This window comes from Netta rufina, assembly GCF_964035555.1.
Source record: "Netta rufina genome assembly, chromosome: 15".
Lineage (NCBI taxonomy): Eukaryota > Metazoa > Chordata > Aves > Anseriformes > Anatidae > Netta > Netta rufina.
In genome coordinates, this window is record NC_140138.1 from 15,734,378 (window position 1) to 15,762,188 (window position 27,811).

Below are 27,811 nucleotides of genomic sequence, written 5' to 3' on the forward strand. Positions count from 1 at the left end.
ATGTCCTGCAGTCACTGCAGAGAGCCCACACTGGGGCTGCACACAAAAAAAAAGGTTGGAAAAAAAAAATCATCACGGGGGGGGGGGGCTGCCTCTGTTAACACCATTTTGTAAGAGGACTGAGCACCCACCCGGTGCGAGCTTGAGTTATCACGGGGCCTGAGTGGGATTGCAGCAGATAGCCACGCTGAGCTGCTTGGAAAAAAAGAATGTTTGGAGATTTCAGCCCCTCGGCCCCCACTGCTGATGGCTGAGGTGCTGGTGGGAGGCAGTAAAATTTCTAATTAAGGCCCCGTAAGGAAGAGGCGATGGCCCCAGACATTAAAACAGCCATGTATTTAATGCTTAATTGGGAATGTTTAATGGATAAAGTCAATTTAATTATTCAACCTAAGAAAGCTTGTACAAATATCAGTCCTTATTAGTATTCATGCCACCTGTATGATCTCACAACATTGGCAGATTAAAGGTTGTATCTAATTGCGCTGAGGATGGATTCAGATTAGAGACTTTTTTTTTAAAGCTTTTTTTTTTTCTTCCCAGCCTAACAAAGACAATTTCACATTGATGCCATCTGCGATTCGACCTTGAAGCAGAGACCAGCTGAAGATGCTTTGAGGTGGTTTCCTCTGCCCCTTCCTCCACACGCTGCTGGCAGTCCTCCTTTATCCCCGCTCTCCAGGGCTCCCCGCAGCAAGGCCAGGCTGATGTTCCTGCAGGCTCTGCTGCAGTGGGGAGAGCTGGGGCAGAGTCGGGCTGAGAAATGCATGTGAATGAATCGTCATTTAAAGCGCAAAACAGAAATAAATCTGGTGAAATGGTTTGCGTTTGTCTGGTGCTTTCCACTTCCAACCTCGAGCGATGCCACCCTTGCAGGCAGCCTGGTGGAAATTGCTTAGCATGATAAGGGCTCAATCAGCAGGAAAAGGAACATGGCTTAACGAAGTTCGGCTGTTTCTCCATGCCACTGTTGATGGCCAGCTTGGGGGCCTAAGACCCAGCTCTCCTCCATGTAACGTGTGGGTTTTAACAAATTGCTGCTTTATAAAGGAGCTGGTTCATAACACAACCGCGACCCCCAGCACTCACTGCGTATTTTGGGTGATTTCCATCACTCTGTCCCATTTCTCCAGATGCAGCCGTGCTGGGTTTCTGGCTGCAGTGGAGCACAAGACACACGTCGTGTCCCATCTTGCTCCTACTCCTGGCCGGGTGGCAGGCAGAGGCACTGTCACCTGCACGGCTTCTTTTTATTCCCTTCACATCTTTGCTAACATAAAACCAAGTAACCCCTGGGCTGCTTTTTGGCCTCCTGGAGGCTCACTTCATGTGCTCCAAGCTCTGCTTCCTGCTTCAAAATTAAGGCTTTGGTACTGGGATCCTGATACCCTGAATATTCAGCCATCTCCTATGGATACCTGACCCTGTCCCATGGCTCAGAGCCCCTTTGGACGCTGCCTTCCCAGCAAAGCTCAGTAACAACCGCAGCAATCATTACCTTTATGGTGTTTTTCCGGAATTCCCCATTATCCCACCGAGGCGGAATAATTACAATAATCCTGAACGACTTCATTGTGGCGGTGCAGGTTCTCGGAGGCAGCTGGCACCAAGCCACTCGACACAGAGAGGCTCTGGGGCAAGGACTCAGCGGGCAGCACCTCAGGGGCCAAACACACAGCGTCCCTGAGCCCCCCAGGGCAGGGGACATCTGGAGCCGGGGCTGTGGCAGCGGCATCCCCGTGCTGCGGCACAAAGTCAGGCCACGCTTCCAGTTTATACAGTTTAATACATGTGAAACAAGATACATTTCCTTTTGAGTAATGGATGCATAAATAACAGAAGATATATGTGAATGCATAAATATGAGGCGGCATGGAACGAACCAAACAAAAACGGTTGGTTTTTAATTATTTTTTTTTTCCTGCATGTCTTTTTTGCTGCTGTTGCCCGGCGCTCGGGTTGACGTCGGCTTTCCGTGGTGAAGCTGTCCCGCGGGGAGGGCCTGGATGAAGAGCGGGGAAGGGGCAGGGAACGGAGGCTAAGAATGAAAAATCAACCCCAAAACTGAAAAAAAAAATAATTAAAGTGGTGTTGACAGGTGCCTCGAATGCCTCGAGAGGCTTCTGGGTCTGCGACGGCAGCAGAGGGGCCTTCGGAGGGCAGCGGGTCCACGTGGGTGCGGGTGTGCGGAGGAAGACGAACAGAAAGAGTGCAAAGGGGAGGTTTCGGCTATCACCGAGCTCTCAGAGGCATTCTGCGATGAGAACAAATCATTAGCTTAAATGCTCACAAAGAACATCACCTAAGACAGCTCTTTATACCTTTACAGACTGTATCAATAATTTACTCTGAACTGCAGTAAACAAAATACATTTCTTAAATAACTTACTATTTATTTGTTTTTCTATCTCTCTGTAAATTTAACTTTTTCATTTTTTTTTAGTCTTTTTTTTTTTTTTGCAATGCAAGAAACCTTGTTTGTGCACGTTAGTTCAGATTATTGCGACATTTAACCTGAATATCCATTAAAAAAGGAAAAAAAAAAAAAAGCAAAAGGACAATTGTACAGACAAGAAGAATGAATAACTTATTATTGCACTGGCTACAATTCAGTAGTGATTTGTTTTTTTTTTTTCTGTAGTTAGGAGAACCTCTAAAGTACAAAAGAAAAATGAGAGAGACGGCTAAAGCATCAGCTGTGAAAAGAAGCTGCTAGGATGATGGTGGAGGAAGAGAGGGAGGGGAGAGGGGAAAAAAAGGAGAGCAAAGAAAGAGGAGAAACATTTGGAAAACGCATGGCCGTAATAATTAGATCCACATAAAACCCAAGGAAACACCACCCAGTTGCGGAGTCACATGTAATGCAAAAAACAGTATCGTTTCTCTATAAAAATATGTGCATTATGAAGAGAGAGTTTTCGTGGGTATATATTTTTTTTTTGTCTTTTTCCTTGTTTTGTATCTCACAAATACATTATTTCTATTTATATAACTGCTGATATACAGACAATGTACAGCTCCCATCTCCTGGGCACTCCCACGTAATGTGACATCTCCAAAAGGTGCCTTTTTAAAAGTTGAGCGTCTTTTTTTTAAAAAAAAAAAAAAAAACAACAAAAAAACAACAACAAAACCCAAAGAGAATCCCCCAAACCCCAACCGCCACCACCTCGCACCCGAATCAATGTGATCGAGGCCACGGAGGGCGGCGGGGGGACCGAAGCCACCCCCCGGCCAGCTCCACCTCCCGTTTAGAAAAGAAACCCCCCAAACCCCTCGCAAAGCCGCTCCCCCCGCCCCGAAACACCCGTCACCGTTTCGTCCAGCCGTTTGTTTGGTTTCTTTTTAATTTTTTTTTTACGTTTTTTTTTTTGTTTGTTTGTTTTTTTGCAAACCTCCACAGCGCTTAAGAACAAGTGACTGCGAGAAAGGAGAAAAAAAAAAAACAACAAAAAACGAGAGAAGAGCGGCCGCGCACCCGCCGCCGCTCAGTCCCTTCGGTTTCAAAACCCACATTGGTGTCAAGCCCTTAAGACCCCCCCCGTTCCCCCCTCCCAGAAAGCTATACTGGCTCGTCGATGTCTTCTTCTGTTGCGACAGTCACGGGCCCCAAGTCCTGCTTGCGGAGGGGGCTCTTGGCGGGGCCGAGGAGCTCTTTGCTTTTCTCAGCGCTGCCCCACTGAGTTTTTAAGTGATCCGCTTTTTTCAGTTCGGGGGCCGCGGGGTCCGGCCGGGAATCCGGCGTGGATTGCCCGCTGTCCAGGAGATCCGAGAGGCTGCTCAAGGAGCTGCCGTCCGACTGCTCGAAGGAGAAGTTGGGGATGGCCAGGTGCTCCCCGCGGCACGGGGGCTGGCCCCGGCGCTCCGTTTTGGAGGCCGGTTCCCCCCCGGGCTGGCTCTCCGCGAGCTCCAAGGACTCTCTGTAAGCCGGGAACTCGCAGGACGGGGTCCTTCGGCGCAGCATGCTGTTCTCGGAGGGTTTGGTGCGCGAGGCCGCCCCGCCGTCGTCCTCCATGGGAGGATCTATAGAAATGCAGGGCGGGCTCATCTTCTTCTTCCTCCGGGCTCCGTGGATGTACTCGGACTCCGGCTGGATGTGGGCAGGGGACCGCTGCTTCTCCTCGGCAGGGTCCTCAAAGCTACAGTCTCCGTCGCTGACGGAGGGGCAGATCTCGATGGAGTGCCGCCTTTGGTCGTCTGCCCAGCTGGGCTTGTTGAGGAAGCCCTTTGTGTCGATGCTGTAAAACTTCTTCAAGTCCTTCTCCTTGCCGCCTCCCCCGGAGAGGCTGCTTGTGCTGCAATTCTTGAGGGGCACCGGCGACGGGGCCGGGGAGATGAACGGCGAAGTCGAGTGGCTCCCGGCCTCTGAGTGCTCCCCCCAGTCTTTGGCTGAGCTGTTGATGTGGCGAACCTCCTCGTCGGCCAGGTCGGAGGGCTCCACGAGGCAGCCCTCGGGGCCGGGGGGGCTGTCAGCGGGGCTGCCCGGCCGGCTGGGGACCCCACGCTGGCCGCAGCCGTGCTTCCGAGCCAGCGTGCCGGGGTGCCGATGTGGGGAGGATGGAGGAGAACACGGAGGGGTGGCCGGCAGGGAGGAGGCTGTGGGGTGGAGAGGGCTGGGGGTGAAGGTGCTCTGGGGCTGCTTCGCTGATGGTAGAGTCTCTCCCGGCTCCGCTTGCAGGCTGTCCTTGGGATCCGGCGTCTGCACGTCCATGGAGTCCGTCCGAACAGCCTCCTGGAAGGGGAGGAGAGAGAGATGGGAGCGAGAGCCTGGGGATCTGCCAGGCTGGTGGCACTTTTAGGGTGAAAGCTGGCCTGTGGCAGAACGGTTGGTGGGTGTAATGATTCCCTCACCGCCCCGTCTCCACCCCGCAGTGCCAGCCCCCATGGGACTGCCTCCAGACAAGTTTTGCAACCAGACCTGGGACCTTTTTGTCCTAAAAAGGGGAATTCTGCTCTCAACTCCAAAAAAACAAACCCAAGAGAGGACTGGAAAAGAAGAGAAGGACCGAGGCGACCACAAGGGAGTTTGCCTCTGCAGGCTCTTGGCCTCTTACCTGCCTGCACAGCAGCTTGTTGAGAGTAGGAGATCGAGGAATGACGTGGGGGGGAAGGATCTTCCAGCGGTGCCGGCCGTCGTGGTTGGGAGAGCGCGCGGCCAGCTGGAGGGACTCTGTGGGGACTCTCAGAGAGGAGGAACATGCTCCCACGGGCTGGGAGCGGATGGAGGTGATGGACCCTAGGAAACAGAGAGGGAACAGTCACCACCACGGCCAGGGTAGGGGCTGAGAAGTTTGGAGGCTGGGTTGGTGCCCACAGGCTCCAGTGTAAATGATGGAGAGGAAAGGAAAATGCTGGAGAGGAAAAGAAAATGCTGGAGAGGAAAGGAAAAGCCTGTCGAGTCCAGCTGAGATCCCAAACCTCACCACAAGCCTTGGGCAGTGCCAGGATTAGAAACCAGGTGCCCCTTGTCCTGTCTCCTGCCCTAAATACCTGGCCACACCTCATCAGGAGACGAAAGAAGCCTCCTCTGCAATCCACTTGCATTGCATGCGGCTCTGCCCTCCCTGGGATACCACCCATTACAAACTTCATGCTCACAGCGTCTGTTTTCTGTTCCAGGCAATGGAAACCTTCTCTCTCAGTGGCCGTGATGCTCAGGGTGGATGGCAGCCACCAGCCCCACACAGCAGCAAGTGAAGGGCAGCACCGGGGTTGCATTGGAAGCCCGGCCATTGCCTCTTTCCCAGCAGCACTGCCTCAGAGGGGTTTATAAAAGGACTTGGAGAAGGTGGCTGAGGGGAAATCTGGTGGCTGGGCTGTTTTTTCCTGAGTCCACCTGCAGGGCTCACAGCCCTGTGCTGCTTTGCCAGGGGAAGGCGAAAGCAGCGCTGTGCCACTGCCTCAGAGCCTCCGGAGCTCGCCTCGTCTTGTGCAGCCACTTCGCCAGGAGGAGACACTGCTGGCATGCACAGGGCAGTTTTTCCATTTCCTACAACGCAAATCCTACCCCCGATATCTATCCACGAGGCAGCCTCTGGCTGATCCACAGCACAGAGGCAGCTTCAAGTGCTTTGAGAGTCCCTGAGCTCATGCATCAGGCAGGGAGCGCGCTCTTCCTGAAGGCTCCCAGTCCCTCTGTGGTGCTGCTTTACTGCATTTCTGTGTTGTTTGAAAGATCTTTTGCTTTTTTTTATTTTTTTTTTTGGCTGCAGGATTTATTGTCCTCATTAGCTTGAAACCCAATGTCTGTTTCTACATTGCTGCTCCATGTTAAAAACACAGCTATCCATCACTTCAAGAGATCTCGCCCAAAGGTCAGGGAACTTGAACCTATGACAAAAGCCATCCAGACAGTTTGCAGTTTCATTTCAGAAAGAGATTTGTTGTTGGGGAGAAAGAAAACTTAGCGTTTAATCATTTTTCTTTTGGAGCTTTTCTCCAGAAAGCCGCGGAAGCGGCAGAGCAGTGAGGTTCCCACCCCACAACCTGCCCCACTTCTCCCTCTTTTGTTTTTGGGCTCTCCTACAGGCAGAGTTTCAGGCTGAGTCTGTACTATTCATTGTGATAATCCAGGCTTTACGAAATGTTTTTTATGATGCAGAAAAATGTTGTCATAAAATCTTTTACAAACACAGTCATAAAATCAAAACCTTACGCTTTCCTCCCCATCCGTAGCTGGAATTTCCTTCTGTTGGAAACTTTCCATCTAGCTGTCCTATAGGAAACCAAAAAACCCTCTTAACTGCATGGTCAGGAACCCTGAAGGGAGCCAAATATCCCTGGGTTTGTATGTTTTTCTCTTGTTTTTCTAACAAATCAGGGATCTGCGTCTAACACCAAAATAATACAAGACCTGGTCATCTCACATTTTCAGTGTGTAGACACCAAAATGTTGGGAGAAGAGCAGACATCCTTAACTGACATCGAAAAGTCAATGACAGCACAAATGCTAATGCAAATCTGTGTGTGTAACTTGTGGGACTGTCACAAATCGGAGTTTGGTCAGCTCAGGAGCAGCACAGCTCTGGGTGATGCTCCTTGGATGGATGCACCAGCTCAGAGAGAAGGTAAGCACCTGTCATATCCATTACTCGAGTGTTCCTGGAGAGAAATTTGGGAAAGATGAAAAATCCTTGGCCAGTTCTACCCACCTCTGCCAACATCACAGCAGTTTTATACTAGCATAAATCCTGATTTACACCCACTACAGAGATGAAAATCATCCCCAGTAGTCCAGCCATGAAACTCAACCTCTGTTTTCTTTGCTTAGCAAAGAATTTGCAGGTGAAATAATAATAAATACTGAGCAGAGAACATTAACGGGTATCCAGACAGCTTAAGCAAATAGAGAGTTACTTCACCCAAGGAAATCAGAGCAGATCTTGCCAGCCCCACCAGGGTCTGCAAACCCACCACTCCTCTGTCCAAGCAGTTCTTGCATTTCAAACAGCGTTGCATCAAAGGAAACCATACTGGTAAGTTCTTGGGAGCCACTCAAGAAGCACATGTGCTTTTAGGGAGGCAGGTATTTTCTTTCTTATTGATTTCCCCTTCAAACCAATTTGCGCAACAAAGGAGAAAGAAAGGCATTTTAGGGGAAATGTATTTGGATGCAGTTGGGTAAATGTATACTCCAAGGCTCTGTGTAGCTCGTGATTCCCTGGCTGCGGGGTCTCTCCACAAGATTCATTATAAGGCCAGGCTACAGAGGCACTGGAGAGTGCTTTCTAATCTTTATGCTCCCAAAGAAACTCCTCCATCTGTGAACTCAATGTACTGTGCTAAAACGATAGTGCTCTGAGACTGAAGACTGCCTGAAACAAGAGCTGTACAGGAGCTCTGTCAGGAAGCAACGCCGACGCCAGCTTTTATTCATGTTGACTTTATTGATTTGTATTCCTGATGTCAGGGCCGATCATTTCAGAAGAAATGTGCAGCTAATACCCTTTTCCTTGGCTACCCGCCTGTGCTCTGTGCCTCTCGCACTGCTCGGGAGCCCCACTTCTCCCCAGTCAAACACCCAAACCGCCCACTTGCTCCTGACAAAACGCAGTGACGTGATGAAAACACAACACTGCAGCCCGTGGGATGGTATCAAACCAAACAAAGCGAGTCCTGGCTCAACCCACACGCGGCGCTGGCTGCGTATTCCCCATCTAACCACATGTGTGCAGGCAGGAGTTACTCTGCTCGGTTTTGGCTGGCTGTGCGAGGAGGAAGGGAAATCTCCACGAGTGGTAGGTACCTCGCTGGGATTTGCAGGGATACGTCTCCATCTCCACCTCGTGGAGGGGGAAGGGGGCTTTGGCTGGCATGACGGGCCGGAACATGTAGCTGTCGTTGGGCAAGGAGTGCATGCGGGACACGGAGATCTTGCGCACCGTCAGGAGGTTTTGAGAGTCCTGTGGCCGCAGACTGGCCGTGCCAACCTGCAAAGCAAGGAGACAGGGAAAGGGGTCACTCAGCATCTTGGTGAATTTACAGTGGTCTCCTTCATGTCTGTTTTTTTGTTTTAAAACCCGGGCAGATGTTCCTCTTGGCATCTTACAGGGAGTCAGCAGCCCCGGTGACTGCAACAGAACACCAAAGCCGCAGAAAGAGCTCAAATTGCGGCTCGAGTAAAACGAGGCATCAATGAGCCACCGCTAAGCTGATTCTTGGACACAGCAGCTAAGGAGTAAGGTCCAGGAAAATGGGGCCCACCCTCCGAACACAGGAGAAAGCCAGCATTTCTCACACTGTTCTGATTTTCCCAGGGATGTTTTCAGCCCAGCCTGGGTGGTGATGGGACAGACGGACAAAATCAGACAGTCCCTGGCCACGTGGACTTAGGGTACCAAGAGCTTCTGGAAATTCATGGATTGTCCCCCCAAACACACACACACACACAGAGGCAGACGTTTAAACACACACCCACGTTAAGACCACTGCAGACCCTGGGCCTCTCCCTTACTGCATGGGGCCTGTTGGGCACCGCTGGCGCCGATGGGTGGCAGCCCCACCACAGGGGGTAGAGGGAAGGAGAGGACATCGTGGTGTGGCACTGCCTGGGTGTGGAGCCTGTTCTGGGGAAGAAAAGGGATTTTTCTGTGTTTGTATGGCCTCTCTGTCAAACAGGTCTCTGGTTGGAAGTGCCCAGACAGAGCATCTCCCATCACAACCCTTAAACCGGAGCCCTCACTGCTTCTCTGGGGCTCTCTTCACTTCATCCACCTTACAGTGAATTCATCCCAGGGTCTCAGGGTCCCCAACAATGTCCCCGTGGTGCTGATGGAGCAGCGGTGAGAGGTGGTGCTGTGACCAGGCCAACCGGGCAGCGGGACCCCTGCACCTGCAACCTGGCTCCTGGCCCCAAGGTTTTGGTCCTCAACACCTTCCCCTTACAATTTACCACATTATCTAAGGTACAACTAATTGCCCTGCTTTGCCTTTAATGTCAGCCTCACAGTGACTGGTTGAAAGCATTTTCCCAGCTGCATGTCTTAAATTAAATGTATTTTGCTTCGCTCCACTGGCCTGTTTTCCCTCTGTGCTAGCAAAAGCTGGGCCTGAGACCCCTTGCTGGATAATTTGGAAGTCACCAAGGATCTGTTTGAAACTGTTTTTTCCATACGTTCCTTGCTCATGAATTTCTTTCCTCAGATCCAACAGAGATGCATCCCGAGACGAATTACTCCACGCTTTTACCCTCTTGAACTTGGCTGAGAAGCCGAGGGGAGCAGCCTCGGGTATTTACAGGTAGCTGGCATCCCGAGCATCCCTCCGGGTCTACCCAGGCCTCTCTCCTGCTATATTGATGCAGCGGCAAGGCGGCTGTGCCAGTTGGCCTTTGGCCATTGCAGCTAATGAGCTACCAGCATCCCGGCACCTGGAGCAGAAGGTGGGCAGGCAGTTGTTGAAATCCTGTGCCACATGGAGAAAAAAAGGCCTCACCCCGCTGTCTCAGCACACTAACAGAAGGAGCACGGTGTTTTTCTATTAAATCCCTGTTCGTCGCTGAGGGATCTCATATCAGTCTGCTCCGGCTGGGACAAATGGACAGAAATCCCCTCTTGACACAAACAACGGTGATTTTGAAGGTTTCAGCTATTGAGACCCAATTGACTGAGGGACTTGGGTAAGTTCCAGATGGCTCAACGCCACCGTAAGAAGTACTTGAAATATGAAACGTGTGCAAGAAGTTTGCTGGCTCACACCTGGCGAGCTGCTCCTGACAGCTAGGAAGGCTTGGAGACACAACACCGTGCTGCTCCTCCTCTGTGCTGGGAAATGCACTCAGGAACCAGACCCCAGGCCTTGGAAATCAGTGAAATCCTTCTAAACCCATGAAAACCCAACCTGAACCAGCACTGCCAAGGCTGTGCGTGGTGACCACTGCCTGTACCAAAGCTCTCCAACAGCAATAAAATGACCCCAGAGGGCCTTGGGGATGCAGCTCAGAGGCTTGGTTAAACATCTTTAATGAGTGAGCACAGCTATCTCCTCTCGTGTCTGGGAACTGGTAACCTGCTGGAGCTCTGATTTTGTTCTGGTCCAAAGGGAGCTCGAGAAGAAACAATCCTGCAAATAACTCTGCAGGACATTACCCTTCTTGGGTGATTAAACCAAGCCTAAAGCAAATTCATTCTGGGTGGACACTGCAAGTTGTCTGATGGCAGAGGATGTGCTCCCCTGTGCAGCATGCACAGCTTCGTGGCACTGCACCTCCTCTCCTGGGCTCATTTGTGCCAAATGCCTGCAGCCCATCCAGCAGCACATTGATTTAGGAGGGCACATTCCAGGTTTGGGCCCGAGAGCTCCTGCCAGCTGAGATCTGGGGCAGGGTCACTCCTGCGGGCACATTTGGTTCTGTGTGGTCTCAGTAGGAGCAAGGTGGAGAGGTACAGCACCTGCAGCTGGAAGAAGGGGTCTCTAGGAGGCAGGATGAGTGAAGGAAGAGATGGAAAGTTGTTCACCAGCTTGCTCCATCATGCTTCTAATTGGAGACTGAATTTCAGGGCAGATGACGTGCAGCAGAGCATAGAGCATCTCCTGAATCCACAGCTCTGGTGCTTGCTGAATGCCCAACAGGTAAATGTGCTGATCTATGCACACCTTTCTGTTTTCTCAATACTAGATCATGAACAAGGCCTTACAGTAACAGCAAGAAAACCAAGCTGGGCCATGTTCTCTCCATAAACCAAGAAAAGAATCTGCCTGTCTCCAGCTCTCAATATATGATTCGAAGACAGACAGCTTACACATCACATTGTACATTAAATATGAGACTCCTTTTTGGCAAAAAAGAATATTTCTCTTGTGTTCCAGACAAGACTGCAGGCAAAATCAGCTGGGACACATTCCCTGCCCAGCTCCTGCACAGGCAGAGGCAGTACAGAGGACAGAGGATGGAAACGACTGTGGCTGTGAAGCGACAGGCTTAGGACGACCCGGACACCACCGCCAGCTGCACAGCACTAAAGCACAATGCCACAACGCAGAAGCAACGGCGCGGCGTCATTCACCTCAGCCTCGTGGCCTGGGGGGTGGTGGGAAGGAGTCAGGACATGGTGGGAAACAGAGCAGGAGGACGGGATTTCCATCACGGGAGTCTCTGCCCCCTCCAGCGTGTCTGGGATGGCTAAAGAGACATTCTCACAGCTCAGCGCTTCCTTAAAATCAGGGAGATAAAAAGCATCAGTAGCAGAGCAAGGTGGTTTTAGTGCTCCACACAGACCAGGGCAATATAGAGCATCCTGTAACACCTTCCTGGGTGCCTGTGCCACCATCAGAGGCAGGATTTGTTGCACGGAGCCCTGTGTATTTAAGCCCCTCAGTGCTGGCAGGCTTCTAGGGCTAAGAAGAGGCTCTGCACATGAAGTGAGCAACCTCCCGAGGAATCTGTGGCTCCTGATCTGCTCAGGAGGTACTTATGGATCAGGAAAACTCAAGGAGAGAGAGCTCAGTTTGCAATCAGAGCCTGTGTAAAAGGATGTGCCCTCTCGTCTCCAGCTGAAAAAAGCAACCTGGGTGTTTATGGTGCACTTTCCTGCAGAAATCTCTATTAGAAGCTCTATTTAAATAGTGAATTCCCCATCGCTATGTAACCAAATTCCTTTTTACTTGATTTAATAGAGTCTGATGGATTTCACAAAAATCTAATTTAATGTAATTTAATCGGAACCCCTCTCATTGATTTTGCAGTAGATTTATTTGCAATCAGAGTGACAAAGGAACTCCATCTTCACTCTTAATCATACTCTGCTGACACGGGATGAGACAATTATCTCATGCCCTTCCTTTATTTCCCCCTACTTCTGATTGCCCTCATTTTCTAGAGGATTAGTAAAACCCAGAGAGCAGGTAGTATCTGGAAAATCAGCCCCAGAAGCACCACTTTCTTGACAGGGGACCTTGACAATTCCCAGGGCCGTGCCCTGAGCAGAGTGTGAGCCAGCAGAAAGCTGCATGTTTACAGACAAGCCCTTCTGAGCTGCATGCTACAATTTGCTTGAGGCTTCTCCGGAAATCCCCAAATGGGGCTAAAAAGAACCTGAGCAGGATTTCTGTGTCTGTGTGAAGGGAATTTGTGCCATCCCTTTCGTATGTGTCAGGATTGTCAGGGCCAGAGAGCCCAAGGCTTTAGGAGATTGCTCCCTGGTGCTGCTGCTTATGCTAAAATGACAAGGACCAATGTGCTGCCTGGGGAACAGGACAGGGACATGTGGCTCTATGCTTCTGAACTTAAAATTCATGATCTTTGACCTTCAACTCTTCCCTACAACAACAATCCGGACAGTGTTAGCCCTGGAGAATGTTTCTAGTGGCCTTCCTCCTCGGGGAACCCTCCTGAGATGACTCAAGGTGTGGAGGTGGTGGTGACATCTCTGCTGGAGGGGGGTGCAGGAAAGCTGCCTTCCTCCCACTCTACCTCATCTCCTGCCTGCTTGGCTCGGTGTCACTCGGGATCAAACAGCAGTGGCTGGCAGGAATTGTCCCCTCCCTACCCCAAGCACAGGAATAGCAGACACCTCGTGTGAACCATTACCAGGGCTTGGTGCTTCGCCTGCACTGCTGACTCCGACTTCACAGCCTCCTGACTTCTGTAGGGTGCCCTGCTATCTGGGGCCACCCCTCCTCCCCTGCTCCCAGTGGTGGCCGAGGTGGTTGCTCCTCTGGACATCTCCAGCTCGATCTCTGCATCCATCTCAGCATCCTCCTTGGCCTCCTTGTTGCTCTCCTCCAGGTGCTTCATCAGCACTGCCACCACCACGTTGACCAGGACGAACTGTGCGATGAGAACGAAGGTGACGAAGTAGACAGGAGAGATGACGGGCAGGTAACTGAGGCAGTGCTTGTCTTCCCGGGTGCACTCCCGGAGGGTATCCTGCAACAGGGAGCCAGCGGTGAGGGATTAACGAAGTCTGGGGCTCCAAATACAGAAACAACCAAAGACGACCAGAAAAACATATAATTACATAACCCAGACACAATGGCTTGCGTGTACAATCTAAATGAATGGAAGGAAACATAGACACCATGAATTACAGCATCTGCAAAGAGGAGGATCATGTTATATCCTAAAGGCACAGGGCAGAGTCCATGGTTACTTCTCCCAGCTACAAGAACAGGCACAATTTGCCTGAAGTATAATAAATCTTAAAAAAAATGAAGTTTCAGGTTGAGCAAGACTTAGGCCAAATTATTCTTTGAAAATATTTGTCTTTTAAATGGAAAAGTTTAATTTTTATGTTTTAAAAGGAAGCTTTTTTTTTTTTCCCCACACAAGAGGTGCCTCAGTTTGCTTGAAGTTTGTAACTATATCTAGAGAGAAAATAAAGAACCCGGAGGGAACTTGCACACACCTTCATGATGCCATTCCAGTTGTCCCCCGTTGACACCCTGAAGAGGGTGAGGAAGGCCATGCCGAAGTTGGTGAAAGTTGCATGCCGGCTCAGACCTTCACACGGATTTTCTTCACTGCAGTCTGCAGGAGAAAGAAGTGGAAGCATGTCAGTAAAGCCAAGTTTGGCAGTGCTCCTTCAGAGCTGCACCCATGGTTTGCAGCAGCAGGAAGGATGGCTGCGTGGTGATCCCATGGTGGTCTTGTGCAGCCACGCTCGTCCTGGTGCAGGCAGATGAGAAAATGGATGGTAACACAGTGTGGCTTAAGAGGTCCAGGCTGACATTAGGCAATGTGTTTTTACATGGAGGGAGGCAGGGGAGCTCCATCCTTGGTGTTCAGGATCTGGCTAGACAGATGAGGCTAGATGGAGCCTCAAGGAGAGGATGGCTGGGGACCTCCAGAGGTCCACCAACTTTTTCCTGATTCTCTTGACTTAGCCTGAACAGGCAGAGCCAACACAAGGTGATCTAACAGGAGGTGGAAGCAAGAAGGCTTTTGCTGGGGTGTCTCAACAAACACTGCCCTACGGTACACTTTGTCTGCTATCCTCTTGATTGCATTCCTCGCCTTGATTATTTTTTTAAGGGCACATCTACGGCAAGGGATATTTCTCTGCAATAAAGTAGAGCAATTTTGTATTTTTTTTCCTGAGAGTTAATATACTAATGAATGTAAATTGAACACACGAAATATCCCTCTTTCCATAAACCACAGGTTCATTATATTTTCATGATGACAGGCAGCAATGGCTCCTGCAAGGGAGTTTCACTACTGAGCGTTTATTTCAGAAGCAAAAAAGGAAGGAAAATGAAAAAAGCAAATAGGAAAATCCCCCAAAAGACCAGTCCTGGAGGAGTGAGCACTGATGGTTCTTGCAGCTGACATGCACCAGCAGTGATTGGGGAAAAAAAAAAGAAGCAAAAGTATTTCTCATTTGAAGTCCGGGTGGGAAGCAGTGTGCTGACTGCCTGCTGTTTGCCCCAGACACAATCAGGGCTTTCCCAGTCTCTGACCACGTGCTGTGGTTACCCGGGGGCTGGCACTAGCAAGGTGTGTGCGTGGAAACACAAAGACAAAGAGGACTCAGAGCAGCAGAAGGTGCCTCTGTGAATAAGACATTTTTTCAGCTCTGTGGCTGAATAAATACATGCCCATATATCTAGACACGCAATATAAAACATACAGTATTTCATTTGGGGTGGATGCTGAACTAATTTTTTTTCCAGAACCTGTGGAGACTTAAAAATAATTTGTCTTGGGTTGAAAGAAATATTCTGCTTTCAGGCATTTGTAATCTGAGCATAGGGCTGGACTCATAAAGGGGATTAATGACAGCCATAAAATCACCGCGGAGGACGGGCCCTTCTGATGCTACCAGGGATGTAAGCATTGAGGAGGCTGCAAGAGGGCAGGCATGTCTCCTCTGAACAGCACGTTTAAAGGCAGTGGCTGCCTTGCTCAGCTCATCCAGGTTCGTAGTGTTTTCTCTCTACCTCTGCCTGATGTTTGGAGTGGTGGACACACGCACAACTGGCTCTGCAGCATCCTTGAGCTGGAGGAATAAATGATGCCGGACAATCAGGAACCAGGGGATGCTTCCTGATTTATGCAGAAAAAGGAAGGTGATGCTGAGAAGAACAATGGACAGACAAGACTTGGGCAGCTGGAAGAGCAACGTCAGCCAAGTGCAGAAAACTAATAGAGTGTGGTGGAAGCTCTGAGGAGGGACATGTTTATGGTGGCATCCCTCCAACATGAATCTGACTACCATCCAGCTCTGCAGGCTCATGTGCTGTCTTAAGTAGCAAACTTCCATCTTTGTGAACATAACCATGCTAGACAATTATATTTAAACAGTAAATAGTTCCTCTACAGCCAAGAGTGGTGTTGGACAAACCTCTAAATGTGTGTGCACATTAGGCAGGTTCTGTATTACATCCTTATGTGTCATCTGCGACCCTGAGATCAAGAGAAAGCTTTAATCTTCAGAGTCCGAGCTGTGAAGCTAAGTAAGACCCAAGAATAAGAGAGAAGAAAGGAAACAGCTAGATATCAAATAAATATCAACCGGATGAAATAAATCGTGTCAGGCACATTACTCACCTAGCTTGCCAAACAATTCCACTCCCAGGGCAGCATAGATAAAAAACAGGAGCATAAAAAGTAGGCCAAGGTTCCCTACCTACACAAGGAGAAAGCAGAAGAAGGGTCAGGCAAGTTGAGGTCACAAATTAAATTGCTCCATCACATATTAAATATAAGCAAAAGAGGGACACTGGTAGCCAGAGGCTAATCGTTATCTCCCCTGGCTTCCAACACCCTGGTCTCCTTCCACGGGTCTGCTTTAAGAGACCCAGAGAAGCCTCCTGAGTGGGGAAAGGAGCAGAAGCAAAGCTGTTTCTGTGCCTCTCCATCCTGCTTGCACTTACCTGGGACGCTGCATGCAGTTGTACCGTGGCCAGCCTCAGCGGCACTCAGCACCACATGTCAGGATGTGGCAGTTTAAGTGACCTGGTGCTCTGGTCTGAGCTTTAAGGCCTCACCCTTCTGCTTGCCAGGACTGATTCTGAGCACGAAGGCAGAGGGTTTCAGTACCGTGACATTAATGAGACACGTCTCAAGCCACAGGAGGAGCTGCCTGGTTTTCTAAGGTTTTGCTGGCCTGGAGGGCTTTTGGAAAAGGAATACGTGCAAGAAATTTACATCTTACTCTAGAGTAAGATGCCTTGCAGAGACATTTACAGCTTTTTCTCCACAACTACCTGAATTTTAGCTTTTGGTGTCTCAAAAGAAAAACCTCATTCCACATGCTACCAGTCAGGCACCTTGCAGTCTGAGTGCTGCGTGGTGTGCTGCCATTAGGTATCCGCATGCATTTGCAAAGTGGCTGAAGGGGATGGTAATAGAAGTGCAATGATGCTAAAGGGAACACAAAGGTTATTAATAACAATGGCATTACAGTTATCTGCACTGGAGTCTAAGCCTTTAAAACATCTCAAAGAGCAGATTAGGAGTGATTCAGGCAGAGAATGTGAGGGGCAGAGTGGCCTGACCAGCTAACTACCTGCATTTTACCTGCAACTAACTCTGCCCCCATTTACCTTTCCTGTCCCTTTTAAGTGCCGTGTGTCTATTGACTCATAATGGAGGTAGAGTGATTGCTCTCCCATTAGACGGGGTGTCATGAGCTTCATTTTATCTCTAAGGAAAAATGATCAAGGTGGTGATTCAAGTAGAGAGGCCAAGGGATGGATGATCTCTAAGGTATCTTCTAGTGAACTCTTCAGTCAGAGAGAGCTTTCTTCTCTAGGGCAGCACAGCCACAGCACTGATGGCTATTTTGACCGTGTTGCTTAATTTCATTACTGTGGTTATCAATACGATATCAGTTATTATCAAATTAACACAGCTATCACTTTTATTTTTTATTTTTCTTGTATTAAAGAAGTGGCAATAGTGAAATTATCCAGCGGAGACTGTAATTGCTATAAAGTCTAAACTGTCTACTACACATAGAGCTTTGCAATTCCACTAACATTATTACCATACTCCAGGGAATAATAGAGATAATACAGTGATGTGGATGGCTGGTCTGGATTATTTCTTTGCATGTACTGCCTTCTGGAATAACGCTTTTTAGCTCAAGCCTGCTGGACCACTGATGGTTTGTACGACATTAGGAGGCAGTCTGCAAAATGACTGCAAATCAGAAAATATGGGAAAACAGGCAGAGGCACAAGTGTACACACACCCTGCCAGGGAGGCAAATGAGCAAATAATTAAAGGGAAGGAAATTAAAAGTGATAAACAAGTTTTCTAGGTTGAGCGTAAATTAAAGCCTGATGTTGTAGCACTGCAGAAGAGGGTCTTGGATTTTTTTCAAAGCAGCCTATAAGCTGAATATTTTACTGCTATTTTAATGTTTAATAAATCAGCCTGCAAACTTTTGGCATTGATGAAATTCCAAGGAATTTAGACTAACATCAAAGTTATTACCAGGTTATCAGTCAAAACTATTGCCTACCTCCCCACATTCAAAGCATGACTGCCTTGCACGCATAAGTACTGATAACTGGTAATTCTGAACTAAGCCAACATTTGCTCATAAACAATTTGCCTTGTGTGCATTTGGAAAACATTCTGTATTTAAGATTGTGACTACGTACTTTACTGAACCAACATGTCTCATAACTAGTCCTTCAAAGACCAGTTTACACTCATGGGGCTGCTGTACAGGCTGCTCAAGGCAGCTCAACCACCGGCATACTCTAGAAATGCTTAGCAGTGTGTCTGTAAGTGTGGTGTTTGCTGCTGCTTGAGGTTGCTTCTGCCCTTGGCTGAGAGCAGCCCCAGGGGCAGTTTCAAAGCTTGGCTGATGCACAGGATCTTCTGGGAAGTGACTGAGGTCTGACACTGAGGTGGAAATGTGGCCATGTGGAAGAGAAAGGTGGGAGACAGAGGCAAGCGAAAGGCTGGTGGCACCACGTGTACTGTCATTAAACTCCATCCCACCTTGCACCAGACATCTGGAGCTGCTCTGTGGTGTAAGCCAAGAAGCAGGTTGTTTCCCTTGTGCCCAGGAACACCCTGCTGCCCTGACCACCCCTGCAGATGTAACAGCCACAGGGATGTGTGGGCAGCTCGTGCCTCCTGCAGCTGGACAGGGCACGAGCTTCTCCGCAGCACAAGAACACCTGATGCTCAAGAGAAAGAGGCTGAGCAAATGGCTTACCTCTCAGGCACCCCAGCAAAACCATTTGGTCTGTTTGTGCAGCTCCTGGCTCTGCTGAACCAGCACAAGTCAGTGCCAGATTTAATATTTTGTCTGTCTTAACCTGTGCCTTTCTGGTACTTGTCCCTCAGGATGGGAAGGGAAAGGAAGGTCCTCTTCAGCCTGTGGCCTTCACCAAAGCATGAGCACAGAGAAGGACCCAAGGCTTGCTCCCAGAGATGGGCTGAGGCAGAGGCAGCGAGGTCAGCCAGCGGCTGCTGAGCCGCCGAGAAAGCAGACTGCATGTGTGTCTGTGACCTTGAGTGAGTCATTCCCCTCCTGTAACTCGACGTACCCATTTGTAATACCCTTGCGGATAGGTAATTAATGCCTCTAAAGCACTTTGAGATCTACTGAGACCAGACAAGAAAAAGATTGCGTGTGAATCATGTTGCTGTGAGGAACGGGAGGGGGCAGGAGCACATCCAGGCTCTCTTCCCCAGCATCCAAAGGCTGGGATGCCTGTGCTGGACTCTCCATCGGGGACAGAGATCCAGCTCTGGTCAGCAACCTCAGCTTTGGCAGCCAGGCAGGCTCTGAAAAGTGGTTCTGCTCTAGCAGCTCCGAACAGGTCAGCCCATGCTCTGTTTATCCATCAAACTCCCCCTGACTTGGGCTGGTGCCTTTGGCTGGGCAGAGAAAACTACAAATAACCCCTCTCCCTGTCAGCCAGGGGCTATCCATCATCTGCCATGGCTCCAGTGCTGGGGGGGAGGCTGGGCCCCATAGGGAGTGAAGCAGAGATGAAGAACGTCTTGGAGATGTTGTTGGTGCCCTGAAGTACCCCAGAGAAGCCACTGCTGCAAAAGACTTGGAGTAACCCTGCTTAGCAGTAAGAAAAGCAACTCTGTTCTCCACACATCCAGCAAAACCCTTTTCCCACTGCTCCTGCATGGTCTAGGAGGCTGTCTCTGCTTTAGCTATTGCAGACTTCACTGCCATTAGCTTTTTGCCTCTCCCTAAGGACGGCTGCAGTAGCGAAGCACCACCACATGTCCCATCAGAGCCCAGCCTTGGACCTATGCCAGTAAAAAACTGGTATCTGCAGACACAGGAACACAGAGAAACTACAGCAGGTTGTGTTAGCTTGATATGTAAAGTGTTGTGCCTCCCAAGTGATAAAAAACCGATGCCAAGCTACAGGAGGTGTGATATACGTTCCCTCCGGGCACAGGCTGGTCCTGCTGTCAGTGGGATGTATAAAGGATGAGATCTGCATGATTCTCCCATTTCTCAGCTTCCCTCTGTATTAGATCACACCACTGTGAGCAAGGCCGTTTCCCTTGTGGATCACCGTGCCCCTGCTCCTCATCGGAGCATCACACGAGGCCAGTGGATCTCACCCGCTGTGGGAAGCCTCTCGGGATGCTGAGATGCCAAGGGCTAGAGGCAAGTTACTGCACTCGTTATTAATGTGCTGATCACGTACAACAGGACGCCAGCCACCTGGGCACCATCACTCCTCTGTCGCACTGTCAGCTGAGCGATCCTGCCCAAATCCCTCAAGAGCCTGCCGTCCTCTGCTCTCCCTGCTCTTGGAGAGGCATTGATGAAATACAGGTCTGCTGCTGTCCCGCTCCTGCAATGGCTGGCTGAGGCACACTACAGTTCTTCTTGTGCCTCTTCCTGCTCTGACATCAATTATTTCTGCATCGCTGGCCCACACCTTGGCATTTCAGTTGTCCATGCAGGCAAAGCACACACAGCTCCCTGGGATGCCTGTCAAGAACAATTTCTCATAAAACTAAGCCTCTGCCAATCCTTTCCAAGGACATGAGTCCTCCTCATCTTCCTTCCAGCACTCTTGAGCCAAAGCAATAATCTTGGAAGCAAGAAAACACAGGGTAATTTATGCATTAAACCCAAGAGAAAATGGGCACGTTTGTCTGCTTGGAAAACAGAGGCCATCTGTGTGAATCCCAGGACTAGGGAAAAGGGCCAGACAGACACCCTTGAGGCTCAGATCACCTTGTTGGTGCAAACACAAGGCCACTAGCTGACCTGAACCAGCTCCCCTTTCTGTGTATCCCTTCAGCCCCACAGAGACCAGTGCTAAGAGCCAGCAGAACAGTGGTTTCTTAGTGATTTCTGTTTCCCTTCTCTGCTGACATCTTGCAGACAGCTCTGCAAAGCTCTCTGGTGTGCAGCACAGCACACACCTACCCCTCTTCTAGAATCAGTCGCACCTGAAACACTTACTGGTAAGACATTTCTATTCTTGTTCTCTGAGCTTTGCAGTCATTGTGGGTTTTCAGCATCTTTTGCAAAAGCAGGCTATTGTTTGTGTCCCATAACTGCTGTTAGACAATGCCAGAATATGTCTTCAAGAGCTGGAGATAAGCACAGGAACTGCACCACCAAGAAGAGCTAAACTCCTGGCTAGGAGCAGATGAGAGACTGTCCTTCAAGGGACTAATAGGACGAGGAGTTCTTCACTTTTTTTCTTGGCACAGACTGTATGTGGGGGGAGTTCCAAGCTTTGAAGACAAGGAGGAGGTATACTGTACAGTCCTGCATTTAATTAATGTGCTGTCCACAGACCAAGTGAGAATAAAGAAGAAGAACCCAGATGGTTTAAATAGATGGGCTGGATTTCACTCTTAGTCACAGGGGTGCAAAGCAGGAGTCACTTTAACAGAACTGGAGTGGTGCAAATGAGCATCAGGAAAAAGAGGATAAAAAACTGTGCAGACCACCCTGCAAAACAGGCTCTCTTCAGCTGTCAGATTGTGTTTTGTCTTTGTAAATGTCTCATTTACTTTAGAATTAAAACCTCCTTTATTTGCTGAAGTGAAATCATAGCATCAAAAAGGCTGATGGAAAACCAACACCCTTTGCTCCCTCTGTGTTTGCTGCTATTCCTGCTAATATGACTTGATGGGAAAAGTCCACATTTTACTATGGTTGGCCCTGCATAGCCAGGGTGGCAATTGGCCTGGATTCCTCTTAGTCCTCGCTGTCAGGAGCAGCACTGGCAGCTCAGCACTGGCTGTAGGCTTTCTTACTGGCAATCGATACCAGAAGTGCTGTGCAGAGCGAGCGAGGCTGCTCAGTACAGAGGATTCACTTACACAAGGAGCATTTTAATCCAACCAAACGTGAAGTTGCAAATCCAAGAGTCAAGTGTGGGCCATGCTACAGAAAAGGTGAATTGTACTTTGGAAAGTAGGGGATGTGAAAGAGACTAAAGGATTACTGTCGAATAGGAGTCCTCTGGAGCAGACATTGCTTACAGAACTGATGTAACCACCAGATGTATAAGCAAGTGAACAGACAGCTGAAGCATAAGGGTGGTATAATTCATTACACAGCCTTAAAGGAGCCAGAGATCATAAAGAGGAGGAAAAAACTTGAAACAGATCTGGAAAACCTGCTTGATACTGAGAGATTAAAAGATTTCAATGTTCTTCTATTTGTGAGAGTGCAAGAGATTATTTTTTCTCTTTATTACCTCCACAAAGGAGAAGTTCTAAAAGAAAAAAGCAAAGTGACATCCAAGGAAAAAACAAAATTGGCTAATTCAGACCAAAAACACCAGATTTTTTTTTTACCAGAAGGAATAAACACCTACTGGAAGAATGTATTTCATCAGCAGGGGATGGTTGATTCCTTAACACTTCCCCTGCTTAAAAGAAGATGGGGCGGCTTTTAAGATGTGTTGGAGTTCAACCCAGAGCTCTGGGGCTTGTGTTATGCTAGGAGCAGGCCTCTGTGGTCACAGGGGAGTTTTTGATCTGTGAACAGCAGGACTGAACTGGCTGAACTGGGCCTGGCAATTTCTAAGCGATGAAGTCAGAGCTGGTCATGCTAGCCCAGCTCTGTTTTTAGCTGCTCTGTTTAAATCAGAGGATCTATTTCAAGTTTACACCAGTGCAACAGATTTTAGCACTTCATGCTTTAGAGCCCCTGACAGGTTTCTTTCATCCTCCAGAAGGGAACACCGTGGTTCAGAGTTGAGGCTGATGGTGCCTTTCTGGGTGACCCTGGCCCCACTACCAGGTCAACCAGCTGTGAAATTAGAAAACTTGTGTTCCTGTTTGAAAAGGAGATACTGCCTCAAGACCTTACAGTAGGGGGGTAAAAGAACCCGCACAGCACAAGCACAGATGGTCTATGGCAGGAATGTGATGATTCCTTCAAACTATCCCAAATGCTTGCTGGGTCTAAGAGGGCATGGAGATAGTGGACAAAGACTGTGCCATTTTGAGACCTTTCCCTGACTGTTCTTTCTGTCTCTCTTGCCTCTCCTTTTTTTGTACTCCTTTATTCCATTTCCTGATTTTCAGATACCTGGTGAAGGAGAAGATCACTGTGAAGGGGCAGACACCAGGTTACTAGACAAGAAGGCTACAGTAGGGTAGGAAGTCCTCCTGCACTGAAAACAGAAGCTTAAGGTCAGCCTGTATTCCAAGAGAGGGGGCTTAGCCTGTACTGTGACATCCTCAATATTGGATCAAAATGCTAACATTCCCCACAGCTGGGGATAGTTGGTTCTCTAGGTGTTACTCAAACTCTCCCTGCTGCTGAATAGAAACAAGTAAGAAGCTGATGAAGATCACCCAAAAGAAAAAGAAAAATATGTGCACTGTAATGACTATCTTATTATGGTAAGCCCATAAATGGACATTCTACAAACACCAGAGAATGTTTTTCTTTTTTTTTTTCTCCCCAAAAGTTAATGAATAAACATGGAATTCAATTCTGTCACTTAGACACATTCAAGGAGGGTTTTCCAGCTGTGGCTCTAGGCCGCTAAATTAATTGCAGTAGGAACTCTTCCCCTCCCTTTGAAACGAAAACTGTAGCTTTATGAAAAGTGATCATTGTGGGAGAGGTGTCCCTAAGCTTCCCTTCTTATCTTCTGAATTACATTGAGGGGCAAAGTGGCATTTTTATCAGCACAAGATCTGTTTGGAATATCCCTCAGGATTTCCCTTTAAAAGAGACTTTAGTTTGAATGTTAACTGAAAAAACACCCCAAGGAAACAAAAAGCCTGGCCTGCAGCCACCCTATTGTTTTTGGATGAAAAAAACAAGGCAAAAGATAAAATATGCTCTATAATCACAATGCTTTCGAAAGAAAAATAATAGACACAAATCAAATGCTTTTTTGAAATGCCAAAACAGGGGTCAAGTTGGTAAATTCCATACTTTAGTCTCAGCCAAGATCCTTCACTGAAAAGGAGATATGAATACCAAAGGGCAAATGTCTCAGATTAGAAACATCTTTATGGCAGTGATGAAAAGTAGATAGGCCTTTCCAAGAAAAAGAAATTCCCCTTGTTTCCCAGTTCATTTTCGATAGATCATGGGCTTCTTGTACTCAGCAACTAGCTCACAGAGGTATATTTGGGTAATTACATACACTAGTTCTACTAATTCTCATGTGGCCTCTCATATTTTGGAAGAGATGTCTACACGGTGCGTGCTTTTGGCCAAGCCTTTGAGATGTGATCCCTCTGCAGACAGCTGAAGCTCATCAAGATGTGGCCACCCACCATGGTGTGCTGCCATCTCCCCTGTGCTGATGGGCTGTGTTGAGGAGAGGGGAGGCCTGACTCTCCCAGTCCATCCCAGGGCACACCACGCTGGCTTTTACACCAAACAGAGCAGGCCTACTCATACATTTCCTTCCAGAACTTCCAGCTGTGAGATGTTCTGGATGGGTTGAAAACTTAGAACTTGTCTGCCCATGCTTCTTGAAGTGTTGCATCTGAACTGCCAGCTCACAGAAGAACACCGCAGAGTTCCCCTGCCTGACCCTCAGTGGTCTGGCACCTCATGTTGCCAGCCTCTTCTGGGCAAAGCAGAGAAGTATTTCCTTTCTAATCTCAGAGCATCTTGTACAGGGGTGAGTGAGTCCACAAGAACCTATAGTCCCCACCTCCAGTGCTGTCTGGTTCTATGTGAAATAGGAAAGTGTAGGCAGCTGAGCTGACTCTGAAGACTGAAAGATTAAGAATCAGACCGCCAAAACCACAAACTAGCAGAACAAAACTTAAATAGCACGAGATTTTAAAAACAAAGGGGCCCTAAACTTGGAATTCTTCTATGTGCTTTAGATTCTTTTGGGGTAAGGGTACAAGTCAGCAAAATTTCTATCCTTCTCTTTTCAAATAAATTGACCCACATAAAAGTGGTCCCAGGAACTGAACACTTGAAGGAACCTATCAATTATCATTCAGATTGGCAGAATCTTTCTTCCTCTTGCACCACATGAGAATACAGTGATTTGAGACCCCACTTCAAGCTTTTAACACTCAGAAACGTCTCTCCTATTTGGCTTTTAAAGTCTGCAGCTCCTCTGTCAATGCATGTCAATAACTGTGGCTGCTCGTCTCTCACAAAGAGAACTGCTGAGCTGGAAGCTATCTACTTCCCGTGCTTTCACTAACAGTTTTCTCATTCTGTTCTGGTGTTTCCCAAACTCTCCAGTGAATTCTGCATTTTAAAAGAGCTCTATCTACAGCAATATACTCTCTGTTAACTCTTTTTCCATCATCCTGGTTCTTCCATCTAACACAGGCTATGTGGGCAGGATGTACCGTGCAAAACTTCTCTACCAAAGCACTGGTGGCAGTGGAGAAAGCTGATATCCTCCCCAGGTGGCTTCCAGTGCCCACCAAACACCATGGCACAGAGCTATCCCCAGGCCCAAAAGGTGCAGTCCACCAAGAGGAACAAGCTGGGCATGGATAAAGTCTGGAGGCTTACCTGGGGAAGCGCTTGTACCACTGTGTCCAGGAGAGCTCGCATTCCGGTGGCCATTTTAAGCAGTTTCAGCACTACAACAAAAACCAAATCCTGGTCAGCAGGGCTGGAAAATATCTCAAGCAAAACCCATAAAGGAAAAATATAGCTTCACATCTTGTAAGAGAGGGCTTACATCTCTCTTGCATTCGTTCACACAGATGGCAAGCTCACTGCACCCTGGTAGGGCCCACAGAACATCCAAACATCCTGACTACATCCCACACCAACTAATGTTAATGACGTTAGTAAAAGAGATTAAAAGCCACAGAACTCCAGCATGCCCTAGCAAGAAACTAGGCGACTGATGGGGAGACACTTCCTCAGGGAAAAGCATCTTTTTTAACTCTGATCCTCCCTTCTCCACCAATTCTGATCTTGTCTAGTGTCAGTACAAAAGGGCTGTGATCCTGGGTATGAATCAGAGACCAATTTGAGACACTTCAAACACCCACGGTACCCCACCTAGCTGGTTTCTGGTTTGACATTCTGCAGGCTTATCTGCTAACTGTTCTCAAATCAAACTGAAACAGCAGGACTAGAAGAACAAATGGCCAAACCGTTTCCTGACGTGTCTGGAGGGATGGCTGAAGACCTATGGAGCAGGCCGTACCTCTTGCTATTCTCAGCACCCGCATGATGCGTATTATTGTGGGATTGATAGGCAGTGCAGCATTCATCTCAATTTCCTCCAGTGTGATTCCCACAATTGATAAGAGAACTATGGCCAAATCCAGCTGATTCCACCTAACAAAGAGAGGAAGGACAATAAAAAAAGAATTGTATATTGACAGACATCCAAGAGCAGAGAATTAACTGTTAAAAATGATCACAAGCAAATTCCAAATGCCCCTCTTCTGTCAGATCTTGTGTGTGGGATAAAATCAACTCACTGAAGCTGGCACAGCCAGTCCTTAGCTACAAGCTGCTGCTGGCTCAGATTGTACTCTGGGATGTTCCACTTCCCAGTCCCTATTGTTCCCCCATATCCAGTTGGAGCCACTTTCAGGGACAAGACACTAGCAGAGGAACCTTTGATGCGATGCAATACAGCTGCTTGCATGTTATGTCACCTGCCCCTTCGATCATTCCACTGGAATAACTTCACTGATTTATAGCCTAACAATCGTAGAGGTCCTTCTACAACAACACTGAAAGACAGTGCGATGTAGAGAAACCGAGTGACTTTCCTACACAATTTCCCCATTAAACAATCCTGCTCATAGCAGCTTCCAACTGTTCAGTCAGGGTAAATGAGGCAAACATGCTGGTTTTCTGGAAAAGCATCTGATCTCACCCTGCTCCCCAGCAAGTTGCCAGACCGCAGTGTGCTCTCACATGCAACCGCTTCTGGCTAACTGCGTGGCAGAATACGATCTGTAGGTCTCTGAAGCTGGGATCTGAAGGCAGTGGGGCTTAACACAACTACCTGTACCTTTGCCAAGGGCCTTTACAAAGGCAGCAGTCTGTCAATGGACTGGTTTGGTCCACTGGCAAAACAGACTTGCTTTTGGGACTAAGTTTGTGAGGTTAGGTTGCCAAAACTAATTTTCTGAGGACTACATTGATATCCATCAGGTGAGCTCTAGGCTGAGCTGGTCAGATCTGGCAGAGAGACAGATACTGCCAGAAGGAAAGTATCTAGAATTTTTAAACATTTCCTGAATTCCCTCTGCAAAGCAGTATCAGCAGTTCTTAGGATTTTTAGCTCCTACACAATAAAGTTTGCACCTATGGAGAGACAGCCTTTTGCTCTCTCCTGCACACAGTATGTGGTACTACTGTAGTGATGCTACATTTACTCAGCATCTGGCTTTGAAACTGGGTCAATACAGCTCTATCCCAAATGCACAGGAGTTTAAAATACTCTTACCTGTCCTTAAAGAACCTTCGAAAACCAAATGCCACCAACTTCAGAACTGCCTCGAACACAAAAACTATGGTGAACACGTAGTTGCAGTACTTCAGGGCTTCATCCAGGGACTGAAAAGAGAGGCACCAGTTAGACCAACCACACTGTCCTTTCCAAGAATCAGTGTAGAGGGACTGGCAGAAACAAGGGCGACATAAGCACAGAGATGTAAGAAGTAAAGTCATAATAGATTGCAGAGCTTTGTTACAAAATTGCACTAAATCACACAGCAAAACTCAAATAAAAGATTAGAAACTGATGTAAACAAAAACTTCATAAGCACTAATAGTTGTTGTGTTAAAAACAATGAGAGCCATCTATTCTCCAACTTCACCACATAAATTGTTCAGGGTCTGGGGCAGAAAGAAGGCTTTACCCTTTCCCCATCTAATAAAGTTTACTTTTTCTGAACTGTGTAGCCTTGGGTAGAATAAAAGACTTGATGGATGATTTCTTCATTCCAACATGGCAATCCTGAGGACAATGGCTTTGA

The 27,811-nt window shown here is 48.2% G+C and overlaps 1 protein-coding gene across 1 annotated transcript in view; it reads right to left on the bottom strand.

Moving 5' to 3' along the window:
- Window positions 1–3,562: 3,562 nt before the first annotated feature.
- The window catches only part of CACNA1H (calcium voltage-gated channel subunit alpha1 H), a gene marked incomplete at its 3' end in the record, with an annotated part of 220,244 nt that continues 195,995 nt past the window's right edge, over window positions 3,563–27,811 (bottom strand). Inside the window, exons 27-35 of the mRNA XM_084295770.1 lie at window positions 27,280–27,389; window positions 26,020–26,153; window positions 25,371–25,441; window positions 15,989–16,067; window positions 13,845–13,966; window positions 13,028–13,366; window positions 8,246–8,429; window positions 5,055–5,236; window positions 3,563–4,732 (exon numbers count right to left, since the gene is read on the bottom strand). Of these exons, the coding sequence (XP_084151896.1) occupies window positions 3,563–4,732; window positions 5,055–5,236; window positions 8,246–8,429; window positions 13,028–13,366; window positions 13,845–13,966; window positions 15,989–16,067; window positions 25,371–25,441; window positions 26,020–26,153; window positions 27,280–27,389 (2,391 nt within the window). The remainder of the gene's footprint in view (window positions 4,733–5,054; window positions 5,237–8,245; window positions 8,430–13,027; window positions 13,367–13,844; window positions 13,967–15,988; window positions 16,068–25,370; window positions 25,442–26,019; window positions 26,154–27,279; window positions 27,390–27,811) is intronic.